At 43.3% G+C, this 20,778-nt stretch overlaps 1 protein-coding gene across 1 annotated transcript in view; it reads left to right on the top strand.

Moving 5' to 3' along the window:
* Positions 1-20,778, top strand: part of PAICS (phosphoribosylaminoimidazole carboxylase and phosphoribosylaminoimidazolesuccinocarboxamide synthase) — a 408,935-nt gene that overhangs the window by 304,189 nt on the left and 83,968 nt on the right. The window contains exon 14 of the mRNA XM_069205847.1: positions 3,922-4,119. Coding sequence (XP_069061948.1) covers positions 3,922-4,119 — 198 coding nt within the window. The remainder of the gene's footprint in view (positions 1-3,921; positions 4,120-20,778) is intronic.

The following is a 20,778-nucleotide window of genomic DNA, read 5'->3' as shown; positions in this document are numbered from 1 at the left end:
AACACCCCTTACTAATTGCGAGTCGCAAACCCGTTTTGCGATTCGGTAACCAGGTTACCGAATCGCAAAACTGGGTTTGTGCATCGCAGTGTGCTTTTTGCATGTCGCAAACAGCGAAAGTCGCTGTTTGCGACATGCAAAAAGCTACCTACATGTGGGTCTTGGTCCCTAATTAGGTCTGGTGTTAACAAAGACATTTTGTTTTTATTAAACTTCTATTTCTCTCTCTTTCGGCCGGCTTTACTGTGAGTGATCGCATTCTGCTCTTCCACAAGGAGCATATTGCCACACAAAGTAGTTTTGTTCAGTGTCAGGAACTACAGTGGCAATCAGTGACGTAACTAAACTGGAGGGTGCCCCTTTGTAAAGAACATGGAGGAGCCCCCTCTCCAGACTCACTCAGGGCAGGTGCTGTGCTGAAGGGGCCCCCTGGAGGGCGGCTGCGGGGCCTTTGTTATGCCACTGGTGTACTTTTAGAGAGTTCAAAAACTTTTTTGGGGGGGTTTGCCAGTGTTTGTTACAATGTTGAGGGCCTGGTAGCTCCCACAACAATAAAGTGTTACAAAAGCCATGTCAAAACAAGACACGCATTGATGAAACTAAAAGACTTATAAAAATATGTCAGATCAGTTGGCTTTGTCAGTGTTTGTTTATTTTCATGCTTCCCATAATCGTGTTGAAAATGGTTACACTGATTTTCCATTAGAAATATTTTTGGGAAATACTAGCATGCATCAACACATTTGACTAAATGACACTTCATTTGCATATAATCAGAGAGCATTCTGGCAGCATTAAACTTAGCCTCATAGCCTAAACTTTTCAAACATGTGTATACACGTTATTTTTTTTTTGTACTGGAACCAACGTCAGTAGTGAAGTGTGACCTTAAAACATTTATTTACAGCACTCACCCTAATAATGAAGACTTTCAAATAATGAACCATAAATACAAGTTCGAACAGCATTAACTTTTGGAAACACATTAACTCAACTGCAGAGAGTTCCACTCTCTGTAATCAGGCAGCCAAAGGGTTTGTGCTGCAGGGGGTTGGGCCTACTTGTCCCAAGGACAAAGTAAACATAAAAACTTGTAGCCCTTGACCCCAAACAAGATGTCCCGGGCGTCGGGCGATAGGAATTCCACATCCCTGACCCATTTTATGGGCATCATAGCTGATGTATTCTTTTGTATCTGGGAGAGACTGGTGTTAAAGATTTGTGTGTTTACAGTTTGACGTGACTGAAAGAAGTCAACCTTGCACAATGATGGTTGTCCTCAAAACTAACAACCCTTGTGTGAGAAGCCTAAAATTAGGTCCCTGTGAGTACCATATAAAGTACTCTTTGCGTGTATTCACTAAATCAACGTGACCAATTCATGAAAATAGGAAAAAAACATTGAAAAGACAAAATAGATTGGCTCTGCATTAGTGACATATAGAACATTAGAAAAAACATGCACAAGTGAAACACTGTCCACAAATTGAACTCCCTGATAAACAACCTCAAATTGTCTGGACACGTTTCTTTTTTCTTACAGTGAACAGAACTGGCAATCCAGTAGGGCAATCTTTCTTTTCAAAATAACTTCGCCAAATAGTCGTTGCCAGCTGTTTGTGCTCCTGGTAGCAATGCACTGCAGTAAAAGCCATGGCTAGGAAGTGTAATAATGAGTTTAATGGATAAAACATGATGATTGATGATACTCCTTACTGTTGATCCAACATGTGACTGTCTTGGCCAATGACCGAAGCATACGTGTGTTAGTTAACAGGACGAGGAAGACCATTTGGGAGCATGTGGAGGAGGTTCTGATGTATTCTGAAGTGGTATTCTTCTACATACTCTTCCCTCTCCGCCCCCCTTTACTCATCCCAAGCCTTTGGGTTGAGTAAATGAAGGATATACTCCTAATTAACACTTCTGGATTTCTTTCCTCCTCCACCCCTCCATTACTCCAGTCAATCTAACTAACAAACTCTCATATCCGAGGCTCAAATTAACTCCTAATAATACTAAAACTGTACTCATTATTTAATGATACTAATCCATCACTAATTCTTGTTGGGTTCCAGAGTAGCGTGCTACTCATCGAAAAGCGCTTCGACGCCTCGTCAGGGGTAGTAAGCGCTATATAAATACGATTACAATACAATACAATGTGCGAGCCATTGCACCTTAAAAATAAAGATGAAACAGTCATAGGCTAGGACGCACAGACATCCCATGTGAAACCCCACCCAACTCCTAGTACTATATACCTGAAAAGGTAGATAGGTTAATGTCTATGCACCTGTTAGGGTATTGGTTGTAAAAGCTGGAGAACTAAAGGAATTAGGTTTGTGGAATCATTCAAGATGAAGGATCCTTGAGGAGATGGGGCTCCTCTAGTACATGAACCCAGGAAATGATTCAGTTAGTGTCACTGGGTACCTTTCCACAATGTTGTAGGCGTATATAGGCTGGCGTATCCAAGAACAAAGTAGTAGCCAGTTTAGAAATAAATAGAAAAGCACCCCAACATAATAGCCGCATTTGGAAGTCACTGATGTGAGTCTAAATGTACTAGGCGCACTCCCTGTGCGTGAATTAAACCATGAACAGAAACAAGTCCACGCGTGGACTCAAATTGATAATGGCAACAAAGGTTAAAGCGCTCCTTGCGTGCTTCATAGCATGAGCAAACTTAAAGCGCTTCTTGCGCATGCAGAAACCATGAACCAAAAGCAAGTTGGAAAAGCGCTCCAGGCTCTGGTATCACACAATGAGCAAACTGAAAGTACACCTTGCACCTGCAGCAAATGTAAATGAAAGCAATTTGGAAAAGCGATCCATGTGCTTGTCTCACCATAAGCTACTGAAAGCGCTCCTTGCGCATGCAGCAAAGATGAAGTAAAAAAGTTTGGAAAAGCGCTCCATGTGATTTTGTTAGTACTTTGTGAAGTGCCCCTAGATCTGGTACTTGCAGAGACCAGGGTAGCTGAGCAAGATGACGCGCCAGTGTCTCCGGACGTCACTACCAGGAACCTCTTAACATGGCTTCAGCAGGGCGGGTCAGAGGTGAAGCTGCTTCGGGGCTGTGAACCCTTGCTATAAGCCCATCACAACCCAGAAGCATGCTCACCCTGCGTGACTTTACAGGAAGACCAGTCGACCCGGTGCATGCACCGCTAACTGCATTAGTAATCCAGAAGGTGCTATGCGCATGTGGCCACTGGACACAGCAACTCCCGGATTTCCTCAATCAATTTCATGACTGAGGGCACCTCGCTACTACGGGACCATGGCACGGCCTTCATTTTATTGTGCCAGTAGGCTGAAGGGCGCTGATCCAAATAAGCCAATAACTAAATGGAAATGTACTCTAAAAGCATTATGCAAATCATTGGTTCCCAACCTTTGGTCCGGGACCCCTGGGTGTCCGCAAAGCCTCCGCAGGAGGTCCGCCACTCCTTAGAAAATTTAATAATATTAACCGAATAGGTCCAAGCTTTAAGTAATGTTCAGAAGGGGGTGTTTCCCGGATTCCGGTTCTGATTCAGTGGGGGTCCCTGGGTTCCAGTATTAGTAAAGTGGGGGTCCACAGAAGTCAATAGATTGGGAATCACTGACCTATTGTTTACAAAACTACCAGCCAGCTACAGCCGTCTTGCCAGGCTAAACAGTTAATTGTTAATCCACGTTTTCAGTGTGGTTTAGAAATGAGATCTTTGGTTTCTGCATACCTTGCTTGTCTAATGTGAAACATATGTCTTTAGAGGCTTCATATTAAAAAAAAAGCACAGACCGCTGTTGTAGATGATTTTAAGGAGAACAGTGTGGTTGTGTGAAGAGCTCCTGCATTTGTCCTCAGTTAATAACCGAAACACCAATTCAGAAATGCCATTTGATTTTTTTTATTTTTATTTTTTTATGTAGAGTTGAAACTTGGTAAGAAACTGAATGAAGGAAAGACAAAGGAGGTGTATGAACTGCCTGAGCTCCCAGGCTATGTGTTGATGCAGTCTAAGGACCAAATCACTGCAGGGAATGCAGCTAAAAAAGACCAACTCGAAGGCAAAGCCTTGATCTCAAATAAGACGACGAGCTGTATATTCAAGCTGCTCCAGGAGGCTGGTAAGAGTGTTGCACCGTTGCTTGCATCCCTTGTTTGCTTTTATAAATGCACTTGCAGTTTATTTTATACTAAGCAAGACTAAAGACAAAACAACATTATATTTTGAAGGTTATTTTATATGCATGCTGCTTATAGCTGAAATGTTATTGAATGTTCTTTGGTTTTCTTTTTCTGAAATGTTATAGTGAAGCTAAAATTGTGGAAGGAGAAAATCCCTTTCTATAGGTTCCTTTTTTGAAGTAAAAAAAAGATGATGGAGAGTCTCTGTGAAAATCAACAGTGTTTGGCCAGTAGCTCATGGGGCCAGAGGGTTTTACCAGGCAATAAGTGCTGCACATTTGGGGGTAGGCTTTTTTTTCTTTTTTTTCTTGGAGATATTGTGGGAAAGCAAGTGTATTAAAAAATGAGGGGCATTTAAGCAATCTGGAAAGGGAGAGAAACTTTCCATTAATCCAAGGGAGATGTATAGAATTAATTTTATAGGTGATTTGATTGAATGACCAGTCCCAATAGATGCTGGAAGCAAGCAGATGGGCAACAGAGTGTGGACGTTGATGCTGCAGGCAGGCAGACTGACAGTGGATGGTCAGTGGGTGGTAGAAACCAAGGACATAAGACAGACGTACTCGCATAGAGGGCTTACACAAAGAAAGGTAGCACCTAAAAAGTGATGGAAGGGCAAAAAAAAAAAAGTCTAAGCTTCAAGGGAAGGACAAACCCACTAAGAGGAAGGAAGCCTACTGCATCTGACCGATAAGAAAGCAAAAACGTGTCAATGAGGTCAACCAATGCTAACTTAATCTGCAGTCTTTCATCCCAGTGGTTGAAAACAAAAGGTTTTAAGAGGCAGTCTTAATGAGTCCTAAAAGTTCATATCTTCAGTACCCTTTTTTTTTTTTTTTTAAATTATATACAGGTCAGTGACTTTTACTTGTGGTGGACTATCATCCACCCCAAAAAAACGTTCATAAATTGGTGTTAATCGGTGGGATCCAGTTCAGCTCACTTTTTTAAATTAAAAAAAAAAAAAAAAAATCACTGAATTTCATTATAAACAATGTATTTTTTTAATTTTTTTATTTTTTTTAATTGGGTCATTTTTAATTTTTCCAAAATTATGACTCCAACTTTTGAACCTTGTCTTTTTTTTTAACATGGGTTACATCTGGCTAATCATATTGTGGTGAAGATAAAGGTTGTGAAATGAAAGGAATCGGAGGATAGGCCTGGATGTCAGAAAGGACTGCAAGAAGCTATCAGGCTTGAAAGGAGGTCTGCCAAGCACAGAGCTTCTCTGAGAAAAAAATAGATAAAGAGCCAGTGCAAAGGATGTGCCTTCCAAGGAACAGCAGCATCACCTCTGTCCATGGCTGGAAGCAGTATGTCCTGTCGAAGCATGACCCCATCCAAGCAGGAAGCTCAATAACTGCAGTTAGAATACAGGAAAGATGAGTGATTCGGAGCAACAGCTGATTATCACATCTGATTTCCCTGGCTCTGGAGGAGAATTAAGCAGTTCGTGCACTAGAGATGAAAAGAGTGGTGCTAGAAGCGAATCTAGCATAGTAAGAGAAGGGAACAAAGTTGGGACCTTTTTGGTACCATGAAGATGGTGGCAGTGACAATGAGGTGTCTACAGAGGAGCAATACATCCCTCACTTGACAAAAGGTGTACCTAGCTTTGTGACGAGGGATGACTGATAAAGCCTAGGAAGGGTACATCAAGGATGCGTAAGGTGGCCCAGCAGCACCGGGACCATTGCTATGGTTTGGTAGCTGCACTGGGGAAGGATACACTCCTAACTCTATGGAATGAGGTAGCGGGCTCTTAAAACCATATGAAGAGTGCCATAGTACATAACTTTGGTTTCACACTTGAGGAGTACAGGAAGAAGCTCTGGGACACACACAGGCACTTGAAACGGGTAGTTTGTTTTGTAGCTATTGTATTCAAAGCACTGGAGGGGCTCAGGGGAACAGCTAATTAAAGAACATATCATGCAGGATTGTTATTCAAAGTTTAACCAGCATCCTGTGGATTACAAGCTGGCTGACCACAAGCAATTTGGTAAGCCAGCCGATGTATGAGTGCACAGTAGTATGTCTAAAACGTCCCAGGGGAGTAATCCCAAGAAAGGGAGGGGGGGGGAACGCAGTCCCACAACAAGGAAAGGCAGGGAAGCAATTAGTCTCTAAAAAAACTCCTTAGGGGCCCCAAATTTCTGAAAAGGGGAGATTGTCTCAACCCACTCCTAAAAAGCATTGAAGTGGGGACATGGGGGGGAAATATAAACCATTTGAGAGGGGTAGGTGGTTTGACTGCCTGTAGCCAGATCATCAAAGGGAGATTCCTCTTGCCACAAACGGAGGCTTGGCACTAGTAGGCACTCCCCAGGGAGGGAAGCTGGTGATCTTCAAAATGTAGTAGAGTTCTCTTCTAGAGGGGTCACAGATATTGGGGTCCCTAGCACTGTTCTGTAGGATACCTTTGCCAGCCAGACCATGGTGATGGAAAGGCTGTTTTTGTTCCAGAGCAGTATATGTTAGATGTTTACAGGATCTTGAATGTCCATGGGCTGGACTCCGACCACCCTTTGGCCATGAACTGAAGAATAAGACTGGGTAAGTGCCCAGAGAAGGTTAATTGTCTGCTCCATCAGGGCTATGGACTACCTCAATTGCAGTGAGATCTCACAATGAGCAAAGTAAAAGGAGTGTTCCAAAAACACAGGTATCTGGGGGAGCTGCCCCGAAGTATAGGATGCAAAGGCCCTGACTAAGAGTAAGGGGTAGGAGGTGGAAGCCATACACAGCGGGGATACTAGAGGGCCAGGGGTTATCTGATCTGACATGAGGACCCCAAGACTGCCACTGGTAGGTCCACTTTGTGCCTGGAGGTGCTGCTTGCACTGTTACTGTGACAGGAAACCGATGACATGGGCCAGACAAACTCCTACAAGCCACAGAGTATTTAGAATATGTCCACCCTATAAGTCTGCTCAGTCTCAGTGCAGACCCTGAAATGGCAAAAATGAGTTGATTGAGGGTGTATCCAACTCTGAGACCTGAGACACTTATCGGACCTAAGGAGCAAGTGACAACTCCATGCCTGCCCAATCGTTGGAAGGTAGGCCTGCTCAACGCACCACATTGACCATCCACCTGTCAGTAAACTGCTAGGCTAAGGACCTGGTTCCTGACACTGATGTCAGTGGGTGGGGGGGGGGGATAGCCCTCATATGGGGGACAGAATCCTGATTTAGAAGATAGAATCAGCCACATGACCTTGTTGGCCATGATGGCCCTATTCACTTGCTGGGAGGTTTCTGTGGGTAGGCTAGTGTTAGCGCTATCCCAGGTGGGGTCTGCAGTTGAGTTGTTGCTTACGGACCAAGTTAGTTGCTGGAGCTGACCTTGACAGAGTGCCAGTATTGTCGGAGGTAGAGCTGTAGGGCAGGCCTAAAACTGTACAGGTGGTTCACCACCCCCACAATGACTGGACTTGGCTGTAGGAAGTGAGATTGGAACTTTTTTCTATATCCTTTCCACTGAAAACCATGAACTGCCAAGTGAATGACTGTTGCTTCTGGTCATTTTAGCTAGAGGCAACCTTGTGGGACTGTGCCCTACCTTTTAAACCCCCCCCCCCCCAGACACACACATTTTTTTTCTTTTTAAAAAAATTTATTTTTACATTGCCCTTTTTAAAACAAAAAAAATAAATTTGTTTATTTTGCTGATTGTTTCTGATTTTTAGACTCTGGGCACTGCTGCCCGGAGCATTGTCCCTCACCCCTAAAACATATTGAATTTGGCTAATTCCGGTTTGTCTTTTTATCTCTTATAAGACACTAGTACATGGAGTAGGAAATGCTTTCATGGCATTGACAATTTAAATGCCACCTGTGGACTGCAGCACATATTGTTCCATCCTCTAGTGTGATAGGGGAAAAACATGGCTTCAGGCCTCGCATTGCAGTATGAATACTGCAGTATAAATCTGTAGCCTGATCTGTCAATATAATCCCCTTTGATAAGGATAAATCTTAATTTCAAATGTTAGTAAAACTCCCTATTGTGGGCCTTGTAGCCCACAAAGTAGGGTGGATGGTCTTAAAAAATGAGGCATATAGAAATTTCATGATACTATGTCTCTGCTGTGCCAAGCCTGCAAAATATATTTTCACTGAGAACTAGAGTACAGACAAATATTCTACCGTCTCTAGTTTGGGTCCAGCTAAAAAAAAAAAAAAATCAGCATTGAATTAGGCTATTAATAAATAGTGAAAAGCGTGGTTGAAGTTACATTTTAATAACTATTTAGTAAAAGTCACTTTTAGAAAATTTCCTTTTCCCTACCTGAAACTCCTGGAGGCTATGTTGGCTCTCCAGCAGCTATCAGTCAAGTGTTTGCCCTTAAGTTGTGTACTTCCTCTCATGAGCTTAACAGGACACTCTGATTGACAAGCTAACCTTAAAAGGCAAAGAGGATTTATCAGAGCTCAGCTGGACCTTCAGAGTGGGGTCTTAATCTTCTGTTGGCACGCCAGGGTCAAAATCCTATGTGACAAATCTGTCTGAAGCACATGTAAAAGTAATGCGCCCTTGAAAAGGATCAAACGGGACCACAGCATAGTTCTTCCCTTGTTTTTCCTCTGTCTGGTTGCTGAAGAACCTGCTTTTTGTCCTACCAGACTTTGTAGTTGTCGGATTTTTTTTTTTTTGTTGTGTGGTGTGTGGTGTGTTTTGTTTTTTTTGTTTTTTGTCCCTTGCTAAAGTAGGACTTTGGGCCTGTATTAGAAATTGACAGATTTATTGTGTTTTTTTTTTTTTTTTGGGTCCTTTTTCTCCTAAATCTTTAAAATACATAACTCAATTCACTGTATTGATATCCTTTCCCCCACCCCCCTTTCATTTTAGTGTTATTCGCATATTATTTTTTCTCTTTTTTATAGATTGGGGTAGGATATTTGTTTATTTTTTTCGAACCGATATGGTAGTTCTAAGTGATATGCGCCATAGCTACCAGGGGTTGAGCTGGGGTTTACGTTGCTGAAATGTGCCTTTTTCCAATAGGTTAGTGTCTTGATTACCTGTGGTAGACTACCATCCAGCCGAATTAATTCACTTTCTTCTAGCCTTGCTATAGGGGATAGAGAGGTCAAGAATGGAAAACGTCTCCTGAAATCAGCTGCTGTGTTTTGTAGTATGTTCCTACTTGCAGCACACACCGGGAGAGTTTCCATTATTTACGTACTGTGGCTATGTTCCTCAGTATGAGGAAACAGTCTTGTTAAATCCTTCATATAACACATGGGAGTCTGCAACCCCTATATGAAAGCCTGTCTCTAATTTCCTCATTAAAGGTGACTTGTGATGTATCTGTTGCCTGTAATGAAGTTACTTGGATGCTAATCTGTAATAATTTTATTACTGTTGCGTTCTGACATGACAATGTCTACTGCCAGAGCCATCAGCCAAGGGAAAATGTAGACCATAGAGCATAATTAAAGCTACTGTTTCAAAAACAAAATATGGCTTTCCTTCTAGTCTTTATGTAGATGACCAGAAAATATATATATATATATGTATGTTCACGTTTGTCCATGCTTTAGGAAAAGGTAGAATCTTTATGCATCTTTATACACTAGCTGCAGCTTTCTTTTTTTAATCTGACGTGTATTGAACAAATTCCAATATCTTTTGGAAAAAAATCTTCTTTTTTTTTTTTGTTGTTTTATAGTTTTTTTGGCGTGTTTACTTCACTACAGATTCTAATTTTAATACCATTGCAATATCCTTATGATGTACAGCAGTGGAAAACATATTCCATTTATATTGATAGTTGTAGTATGCAATTTTTTTTGTATGGGAAGACTGAATGAAGGGCGCTTGAAAGAAGACCAGTATGTACAAGGTTCTGCTGAATACGCAAGGTACTGAAGACTGTCTGGATTTGTTTATTTTTCTCGTTCAAACAACTAGCGTAATGTTTGATTGTACTTGAAGCAACAGCTCTCCAGCATTGGCATCTTAATTAACTGTGGCGCTGACGTTCTGCCCTTATGGCACCAGTAGTTAAGGGCTTGCTTCCCAGTAGGTCAAACATTCCAATTAGCTGTGAATATAAAAACAGTCTTACTATTTATTTATTTCTTTGGTGTGAGAATTGTAAAAGTCGATGTGAGTAACTCAAACTATCATAGCTGACAAAGCCTATGGAAGTTGCTTTTACAAACCAGATTAGAGATGGAAACAATTGTCACAGAAATGTATGCAACAACACCTAAATTTAAGTTAATTGAGTTGGAGATGCTAGCAAGCAGGTTGTTGGGACAATTCTGAAGCACATCCTGTCTCTTGACTTATGATGTATACTTCTTCCCCAACTTAAACTAAGGTTTCCGGTTTTCATTTAAAACTGATTCTAAGTGATGAAATGCCTCCAAAGAGTGGTTTTCAACAAACTGGAAAAGAGTGGATTTTGCTGTACTCCTAGTGCTTTGGTATCCCAGTATAAAATACACCCCTCACCTCTAAACACTTGGTAGTGGATGTTCCTCCTGTGTTGGCCATGCTAAGCTACTTCCTTGTGGACTGTTATGTAATGTTGTTCTTACTCAGAATGTAGAGTTTAGTGGAATGTTTGTAGTTAAAAGAATGGAATGGGATAGAATGTGAAGAATTGGAGTGTGGGGCAGTTGGAGCTTACGAGGGTGGAAGACAGGCAGACAGAGGTGTTGGCGTGCATTTACAGCTGAATAAACTACAATGAAATACATTGCTGTTTGCTGAATTGTACTACAAGAATTTTGGCGATGAAGGTTTCAACTACATTTGAAGACTGAAACCCTCGCTGATTCTTCTTCTTTTCGGCCACACAGAGTGAGTAGCGCGCCAACACCTCCCGCTTTCAGTAACCGGGCTATCCTGCTTTTGGACGCCCATCCACAGTGTCGTTCTTACCGCTGCGCGGCACCCTGTGTGTGTGGTGTGGTTTTTTTTTTTTTTTTTTTTTTTTTTGGGACAAATTAGTGGACCAGCACTGTGCTGTATTTTTATTAATGCCGCGAGGCATTGACCGTCGCTCTCGTGCGCCCGTTCAGTGGTGCGAGGCTGTGTGTAGGGAAGCGCGAGGCTGTGAAGTGGAGCGCGTACCGCTGCACACGTGCTCAAGTAACACTCGCGCCCAAGCAACAGAAGGGCATGAGGTTTTCCGCAAGAGAAGCGCGTGGCTCTCACCGTGCGCACCGCTGCACACGCGCTCATATAACACTCGCGCCCAGGCAATAAGAGGGGCGCGAGGTTTTCTACAAGCGCTAGAGTCCACAACAAAGCCCTGGCAGAATTCGCTAAGGAAGAAACTAAAGTGTCAAGCTTTACCTTCGTGCACTTCACACGCTTGGTCCTTCACACACGCTGTGGTCTCGGTGATGTGATTAGGGCCTGTACTAAATTCTACTTCCTCGTGGACACTAGAACTCTGGAGGTGTCTTTTCAGCGGCCATATTGGATGTACTTTTTGTTCTTTGGGAGACTTCTTTCGTAGTGGTTTTTTTTTTTTCTTTCTTCAAAAAAAAAAAAAAAGTGCTGCTCAGTCATTTATTCTTACTCCTCCCCAACCTTTTCTGACTTCCTCTGGAGATCAACATGTCAAATGGCTGGAGTGGAAAGAATACTTTTTGAATTATTTAGATACTATTGATGAAGATTTGACTCAAACTGTAAAAAGAAGATTTTGTTACACTGTTTGGGTCCTATGGGTCTTAAGGTGTATAGCTCAATAGAAAAAAAGTTCAACAAGATGGGGACTTGAATGTTTTTTCTCATGCTTTAAAAGAGCTCGATAGATATTATTCAACATCGGTCTGTATTGCTATTGACAGATACAATTTTTTTCAGTAGGAAACAGAAGACAAAATCCATTGAAAAATGTTTCGGAACTAAAAGAAAATTGGCATTTAACTGTAGGTTTGGTGGGTTGCATAACAAATTGATCAGGGATCATATCATTATGCATGTAAAAAATCCTCACATTCAAGAGAGATTGTGGGTACATGGAGAGTCACAGTTGGAGGAAGTTGTGGCTCTAGTCAAAAAAGCTGAAATTTCGAATGTGTGCGAAGGCCATTTATTGTGAAAAAATAGAGGTACAGAACGAAGTAGTTAGCAAGGTTAAATTAAAAAAGAATAAGGAAGAAACACATAGGAAGCAAGTTGAAACAAAGAATATTGAACAAAAATGTTTTCTTTGTGGGAGTAAGGAGCATTTAGCATTTTACAAGAAATGTCCTGCGCGAGACCAACAGTGTTTTAAGTGTGGTATTAAGGGCCATTTTGCTAAGGTGTGTAGGAAAGGCAAAAAAGTTGCAGCGGTTATTAGTAAATCTGATTCGGAATGCAATTCTGATTCTAGTGTTGATTCAAAGGCCCATGAGTGTGTCTTGGGTATTAACAGTGATATTGATGTAGAAGATTGTGTGGAAGTAAATCAAACAGAAAATTATTGTATATCACACTTAAGTATGTAATCTAGGAACAAACCTGTTTGTGAAATTCTCTTGGGGGGGAGTGCGTGTTCTGATTGTAGCAGACTCTGGTTCCCCGTACACAATTATAAACAAGAATATGTGGAAGAATAAATTTCAAAAGGTTCTTGGCTCTACATTAAATCCCACAGATGTCTCTCCGGAGAGTTTTACAGGTGAATCCGTTCCTATGATTGGTTTTAGAGAAGTGTTTTTTTTTTTAATTAAAGGGCAGGAGAACCGTGGGCAAATTATTTGTTGCCGAAGGACCAGCTGTATTGGGTTGGTTGGATCAAAGGGCCCTGAATATTGTCTTGGATCCCAATGGTGTGGAACAGGTTAAGGTAGTGGGGGACTATAAAAATTATAGTGTTACTTTGAGGAACAAATTTCCAGACCTTTTTTCTGAAAATATTGGTGCCCTTAAGAATTTTACGCATAGAATTGTTTTGAAGGAAAATGCGGAACCAAAAGTCCACAAATCGCGTAATATTCCGTGGGTGATAAGAGACGAAGTGAATAGAGAATTAGAGTCCCTTCTACGTAGGGGTGTAATTGAGGAGGTGGATGCTTCTGATTGGATCTCACCTTTGGTGGCAGTACGTAAAGCCAATGGGAAGATTCGTCTATGCATCGACTTACCTTTAGTGGAATGTTTGTAGTTAAAAGAATGGAATGGGATAGAATGCCAAGGATTGGAGTGTGGGGCAGTTGGAGCTTACGAGGGTGGAAGACAGGCAGATGGAGGTGTTGGCATGCATTTACAGCAGCTGAATAAACCACAATGAAATAAATTGCTGTTTGCTGAATTATACTACAACCTTTGGTATCAAACAGTATAAAATACACCCCTTGCCTCTAAACACTTGGTAGTGGATGTCCTCCTGTGTTGGCCATGCTAAGCTACTTAATACTTCCTTGTGGACATCTGAAAGGTGCCTAGTCCGATAAGACGTACTTCCACTCCCATTTTCAGAGCATAGCTCCTATCATATGGCCTTAGCTTCGTGTTCACTCCGTATTGTGACGCAGTGACCATCAGGTTCACATCTGAATTCTCAGCAGTGTCATCCCAGGGCAAGGAGCACCTTCATGATACTGTTCTCCTTCACTGAGAGCTGGATAGGACTTAACTCTCTGAAGGCTCATGTACCAGGACTGTGCCAAAAAATCACTTTGCAGACAGTTTAATCCGGAATCCATGTCCTCCAGAAAACACCACACACACCACTTAGCTATTCTTAGTAGGACATAGTGATGCCTGAAAATCATGCCTATAGGAAGGATCAGAGACTAGATCGTGAGCTGTGTTTTGAGAAACTGCCTGCTTTTAGTGCATACATTAACCTAGAAAATGTACGTCTGTGTGTAAATTGTAGGCAGTACAGCTGGTAGATACCTAGTATGTGCGGCATATGGTAATGTTTCAGCAAGTACATGTTCACAGACCCGTTATGAACATTTACACAGATGTTGATGGAGCCCCGAGATCACCAGGTTTGTTTCATTCCGACTGCTTCTATGCTCAAAAGAAGCTTGGAACGTATGGTGCCTAAACAAGCCTTCAAGCTTGACAACTTTAACTGTGCTAAACACTGTGAATGCCTTTAATGGAAACCTACTGAGGTGCTCTCATGCTTTCCTCGAGATAAAAAAATGCCCTATAACTGTGCACTCTACAGCATGAACACCGTACCCGTATTGCTTAAAAAAACTGGTAAAAATCCGTGGTTAGAGGTGATCAAATAAACAATCCCACAAACAAAGCCAAACTAAATTATGTACAATGTCATTTTTGTTGAGAAAGGAACATGTAAATGCTCCAAAGTATCCTGCAGGAGATTAAACTTCTTGAACTACAATAGCTGCTTGTTCATACGTCAGTTAGCTGTAACCAAAGCCCCGATAGCAAATAGTAGGCATATAATAATTTCTTAACAAGTGTCTTCCCTGTTACCATGTAGAGCAAGAATATGCCCAGATCAGACAAAAAAATCGTTTATTAACCCGGTTCTTTCTTAGCATCTTAAGACAAAAGACAGAGGCGGTCATTCTGACCCTGGCGGTCAAAGACCGCCAGGGCGGAGGACCGCGGGAGCACCGCCGACAGGCCGGCGGTGCTCCAATGGGGATTCCGACCGCGGCGGTAAAGCCGCGGTCGGACCGGCAGCACTGGCGGTCTCCCGCCAGTGTCCCGCCGCCCCATTGAATCCTCCAAGGCGGCGCAGCTTGCTGCGCCGCCGAGGGGATTCCGACCCCCCCCTACCGCCATCCAGATCCCGGCGGTCCGACCGCCGGGAACCGGATGGCGGTAGGGGGGGGTCGCGGGGCCCCTGGGGGCCCCTGCAGTGCCCATGCCACTGGCATGGGCACTGCAGGGGCCCCCGTAAGAGGGCCCCTAAATGTATTTCACTGTCTGCTGCGCAGACAGTGAAATACGCGACGGGTGCAACTGCACCCGTCGCACAGCTTCCACTCCGCCGGCTCGATTCCGAGCCGGCTTCATCGTGGAAGCCTCTTTCCCGCTGGGCTGGCGGGCGGCCTGAAGGCGGCCGCCCGCCAGCCCAGCGGGAATGTCAGAATTACCGCCGCGGTCTTTCGACCGCGGAACGGTAACCTGACGGCGGGACTTTGGCGGGCGGCCTCCGCCGCCCGCCAAGGTCAGAATGAGGGCCAGAGTGGCTTACCATAATTGAGCACGGAGCGCCCCACTGTATGTCTCTCATGTCCTAAGTAGAAAGTTTTCACATTTTTACCATTTGTCTGAAGAACAGAGGAGCAGGAAGGTGTTAATTGCCATCATTAATATTTTATTTGCTGCAATACGATCAGAGTACTTGATAATTAGACATGGACATGAGAGAAAAATTAACTTGATAGAGCAAGTTCAATTAACCCATACAAGGAAGGGATTTACGAGAAGTAAAGAGTGTGCGAATAAGTGACGATGGAAATGAGTAAGGAAAGAAAAATTAAAACAGATTTATTTTTAACCCCTTCGCTGGCAGGCCTTTTCCCCTCCTGTACCGAGCCTTTTTTTGGCTATTTGGGGTAGTTCGCGCTTAGGCCCTGATAACCTTTTGTTCACATAAGCTACCCACGCCAAATTTGTGTCCTTTTTTTCCAACATCCTAGGGATTCTAGAGGTACCCAGACCTTGTGGGTTCCCCTGAAGGAGACCAAGAAATTAGCCAAAATACAGTGAAAATTTCGATTTTTAAAAAGAAAAATGGGGGGAAAAAAGGACTGTAGAAGGCGGCTCGTGGCTTTTTTTCCCCTGAAAATGGTATCAACAAATGGTTTACTGTGCTAAAATCACCATCTTCCCAGCTTTCAGGAACAGGCAGACTTGAATTAGAAAACCCAATTTTTTTCAACACAATTTTGACATTTTACTGGGACATACCCCATTTTTACTAAAAAAAAATTTGTGTGCTTTTAGCCGCCTTCCAGTTGGGGACTAAAATGGGTGTGAAACCAATGTTGGATCCCAGAAACCTAAACATTTCTGAAAAGTAAACACAATTCTGAATTCAGCAAGGGGTCATTTGTTTAGATCCTACAAGTGTTTCCTACAGAAGGTACAATTGAGGTGAAAAAAACAGCCATTTTTTTCCACGTTTTACTCTTTTTCCTGCGATGTCAGATTTTTTTAAAGCAATATACTGTTACGTCAGCTGGACTCTTCTGGTTGCAGGGATATATAGGGCTTGTAGGTTCATCAAGAACCCTAGGTACCCAGAGCCAATAAATGAGCTGCACCTTTCAATGGGTTTTCATTCTATACCAGCTATACAACAATTAATTTGCTGAAATATAAAAAGTGCAAAATAAGTATCAAGAAAACCTTTGTATTTCCAAAATGTCCACAAGATAAGGGGTTGAGAAGCAGTGGTTATTTGCACATCTTTGAATTCTGGGGTGACCATACTAGCATGTGAATTACAGTGCATTTCTCAAATAGACGTCTTTTTTTGCACACTGTCTTACATTTGGAAGGACAAAATGTAGAGAAAGACAAGGGGCAATAAAGGGAAAGGGAAGAGCCAAAAACATGTCGCTATTGAGGGGAAACCAAAAGGGGTCCAAAAAGGCAGTCTGCAAAAAAAAAAAAAAAACATTTTTAGGCTGACAAGTGCTGCAGAATTTTTATCAGTATAGATGAGACAATACTGGGTGGTAGGAAGTTTGTGGATTCCTGCAGATTCCGGAAGATTCCATCACAAAAACATGGGGAAAATGTGTGATTTCTGGCAAAGCTGGAGGTTTGCAGTGCATTGTGGGTACAAAAATGGTGCGGGGTGCATCTGAAACAGACCACCCTGGAATCACCCAGCTGTTTAGTTTTCAGATGTGTCTAGGTCTTGTGTGTTTTTCTACATAGCAGCGTCCCAAAGTCCATAAAGTGCAGCCCTCACCATTCCAAGTGGGACGATTTTGAGAGTTAGCCAAGCTGTCATGGCCCAAATGTAAAACCAAAACCCAAAATAATCAAATGTCTTCTTGCTCGCTTTTAGTGGGCGGGGGAGAGCTGAAAGAGTGTTACCCCCTTCAACTATATATATATATATATATATATATATATATATATATATATATATATATAGTGGCTACATACCAGTATGGGCCTGGTTATGCCCCCACCCCTTGAAGGGGGTAACACTCTTTCAGCTCTCTCCCGCCCACTAAATATATATATATATGCTTTGCACATCCCGCCATCTAGTGTTGGGCTCGGAGTGTTACAAGTTGTTTTTCCTCAAAGAAGTCTTTTAGAGTCATGAGATCAAGGGACTCCTCCCCTTTCGGCTCCATTGCGCATGGGCGTCGACTCCATCTTAGATTGTTTTTTTTCCGCCATCGGGTTTGGACGTGTTCCTTTTCGCTCTGTGTTTCGGTTCGGAAAGTTAGTTAGAATATCGGAAAAATCGACGGTATTGTTTTCGTTCGGTATCGGGTTAGTTACAACAAATCGACACTGACTTTTGAAGAGCTCCGGTGGCCCTTTGGTTTTTTTTTTTATTCCCCCGTTGGGGCCTGGTCGGCCCGGCCACGTATCTCTTCAAGGCTGATGGAACGGACCCCATTCCGCTTCTGCCCAAAATGTCACAACAAGTATCCGTATACAGATCAGCACCTGGTCTGTAACTTGTGTTTGTCTCCAGAACACAGAGAAGATACTTGTGAAGCCTGTCGAGCGTTTCGGTCGAGGAGGACATTAAGAGACCGAAGAGCGAGAAGACTGCAAATGACGTCGGCGCCGACAGGACAAAGGCATTTGGAGGAGGAAGAAGAAACCTTCTCCATCCAGGAGTCTGACTCGGACGAGCTCGATCCCCAAGAAACGCCTAAAACCATGAGTAAGACATCGAAACATAAAACTCACGAGAAGACCACAAAAGCCCAGGGGACGCCACCGCCAACAGGCCATGGCTTAACCCAAAAAATAGGTGACCGATGATCGGCACCAAAAAAGGGCACGCTTGTGTCGAAGTCATCCGACTCCAGTCGAGATACCGGCACACAGCAATCTCGGGCCCGAGACAGCGGCTCCGAGCAAGTTCGGCACCAAGACAGTGGCACCGAAATAGGTCCGCACCGAGAGAACACAACGCCAAAAATAAAGAAAGTGTTGTCGGAGCCGAAAAAGGCTACCGAAAAGGTTTCCATTCCGAAACATCCAGCCTCTGAACCGAAATCAGGTTCCTACACAGAGGAACAGGGATTGTCCTCCCAAATGCAAGGACATATGTTCGGACAAGAACTTAAATCAATGGAGCCAGACTACACTCTGGAGGCTAGGAGGCTCCACATTCAAAAGGACACAGGGAAGATCAGCACTCTTTCCCCCCCCCCCCCCCCCCCAATTGAAATGAAAAGAAGACTTGCCTTTCAAGAAAAGGACAAGCAGCCACAGGCAAAGGTGGCAAGACAAACAACTCCGCCACCATCTCCACCACCATCAATGCACACATCACCAGTAGTCACTCCACCACTGATGCAATCCCCAACTCCTACTGCAATGAGTCAAGATGATCCCGACGCATGGGACCTTTATGATGCGCCAGTATCCGATAACAGCCCAGACTGTTACCCAGCGAGACCGTCGCCACCTGAGGACAGTACATCCTACACGCAGGTGGTCTCAAGAGCAGCGGCTTTTCATAATGTCACCTTGCTTGCAGAACCGATTGAGGATGACTTTCTGTTTAATACTACCTCCACTCATAGCCAATACCAGAGCTTACCTATGCTACCTGGAATGCTAAAACACTCCAAACAGGTGTTTCAGGAGCCTGTGAAGGGCAGGGCTATAACTCCAAGGGTGGAGAAAAAGTACAAGCCACAGTCTATAGACCCTGTGTATATCACGCAGCAATTAACACTATTACTGGTAGTAGGGGCAGCTCGCAAGAGAGCAAACTCTCACACCTCGGGAGACGCACCACCTCCAGACAGGGAGGGTCGCAAATTCGACGCTGCAGGGAAAAGGGTTGCAGCACAGGCAGCAAACCAATGGCGTATTGCCAACTCACAAGCGCTTCTGGCAAGATATGATAAGGGCTCATTAGGACGAAATGCAGCATTTCATAGAACACTTACCTAAAGAGTTCCAAAAAAGGGCACAACAAGTGGTGGAGGAAGGACAAAGTATCTCAAATAATCAGATACGGTCAGCAATGGATGCAGCAGATACAGCTGCAAGAACAGTAAATACTGCAGTAACAATAAGGAGACGAGCATGGTTGCGTACGTCCGGATTCAAGACGGAAATACAACAAGCTGTGCTGAATATGCCTTTTAATGGACAGCAGTTGTTTGGGCTGGAGGTGGACACTGCTATAGAAAAACTTAAAGACACTGATACGGCCAAAGCCATGGGTGCACTCTACTCCCCACAGAGCAGAGGCACATTTCGCAAAACACAGTTTAGAGGGGGGTTTCGAGGTCAAGCTACAGAACCCACAACCTCACAAACAAGGCCCACTTATCAAAGCCAATATCAGCGGGAAGTTTTCGGGGGCGATATAGAGGGGGACAATTGCAAAAGAATAGAGGGAAGTTCCAAAGCCCCAAAACTCCTCAAAACAAGCAGTGACTTCCAAGTCACAAATCCCCAACACAACACCTGTGGGGGGTGGCTGTTGGGGTGGGGGGGGAGACTAAGCAATTTTTACAAACATTGGGAGGAGATAACAACAGACACTTGGGTACTGGCAATTATCCAGCATGGTTATTGCATAGAATTTCTCAGATTGCCTCCAAACGTCCCACCAAAAACACACAATATGTCAAAACAACACATGGATCTTCTAGGACTAGAGGTCCAGGCATTACTACAAAAAGGAGCGATAGAATTGGTACCAATTCAACAGAAAGGAACAGGAGTTTACTCTCTGTACTTTCTCATACCCAAAAAGGACAAAACACTGAGACCTATATTAGATCTCAGAACATTAAATACCTACATCAAATCAGACCACTTTCACATGGTGACATTACAAGACGTAATCCCACTGCTCAAACAACAAGACTACATGACCACACTAGACCTAAAGGATGCATATTTCCATATACCAATGCATCCTTCACACAGAGTACCTAAGATTTGTATTCCAAGGGGTACATTACCAATTCAAGGTGTTGCCATTCGGAATAACAACTGCGCCAAGAGTTTTTACAAAATGCCTGGCAGTAGTAGCTGCGCATATCAGAAGGCAGCAAATACATGTGTTCCCGTACCTAGACGATTGGTTAATCAAAACCAACACACTAGAACCGTGTTCACTACACACAAAGTACGTCATAGAAACCCTACACAAACTGGTTTCTCAATCAACTACACAAAGTCACACCTTCAGCCGTGTCAGACACAGCAATACTTAGGGGCAACAATCGACACAACAAGAGCGATTGCCACTCTAAGTCCACAAAGAGTACAAGCATTTCACAATGTAATACAGGTCATGTATCCAAACCAAAGAATACAAGTCAAAATAGTAATGAAACTCCTAGGCATGATGTCCTCGTGCATAGCCATTGTCCCAAACGCAAGATTGCACATGTGGCCCTTACAACAGTGCCTAGCATCACAATGGTCACAGGCACAGGGTCAACTTCTAGTTCTAG

Source organism: Pleurodeles waltl, chromosome 1_2 (genome assembly GCF_031143425.1).
Source record: "Pleurodeles waltl isolate 20211129_DDA chromosome 1_2, aPleWal1.hap1.20221129, whole genome shotgun sequence".
NCBI lineage: Eukaryota > Metazoa > Chordata > Amphibia > Caudata > Salamandridae > Pleurodeles > Pleurodeles waltl.
Note: the sequence above shows the minus strand (reverse complement) of the source record. Positions and strands in the feature narration are given on the sequence as shown.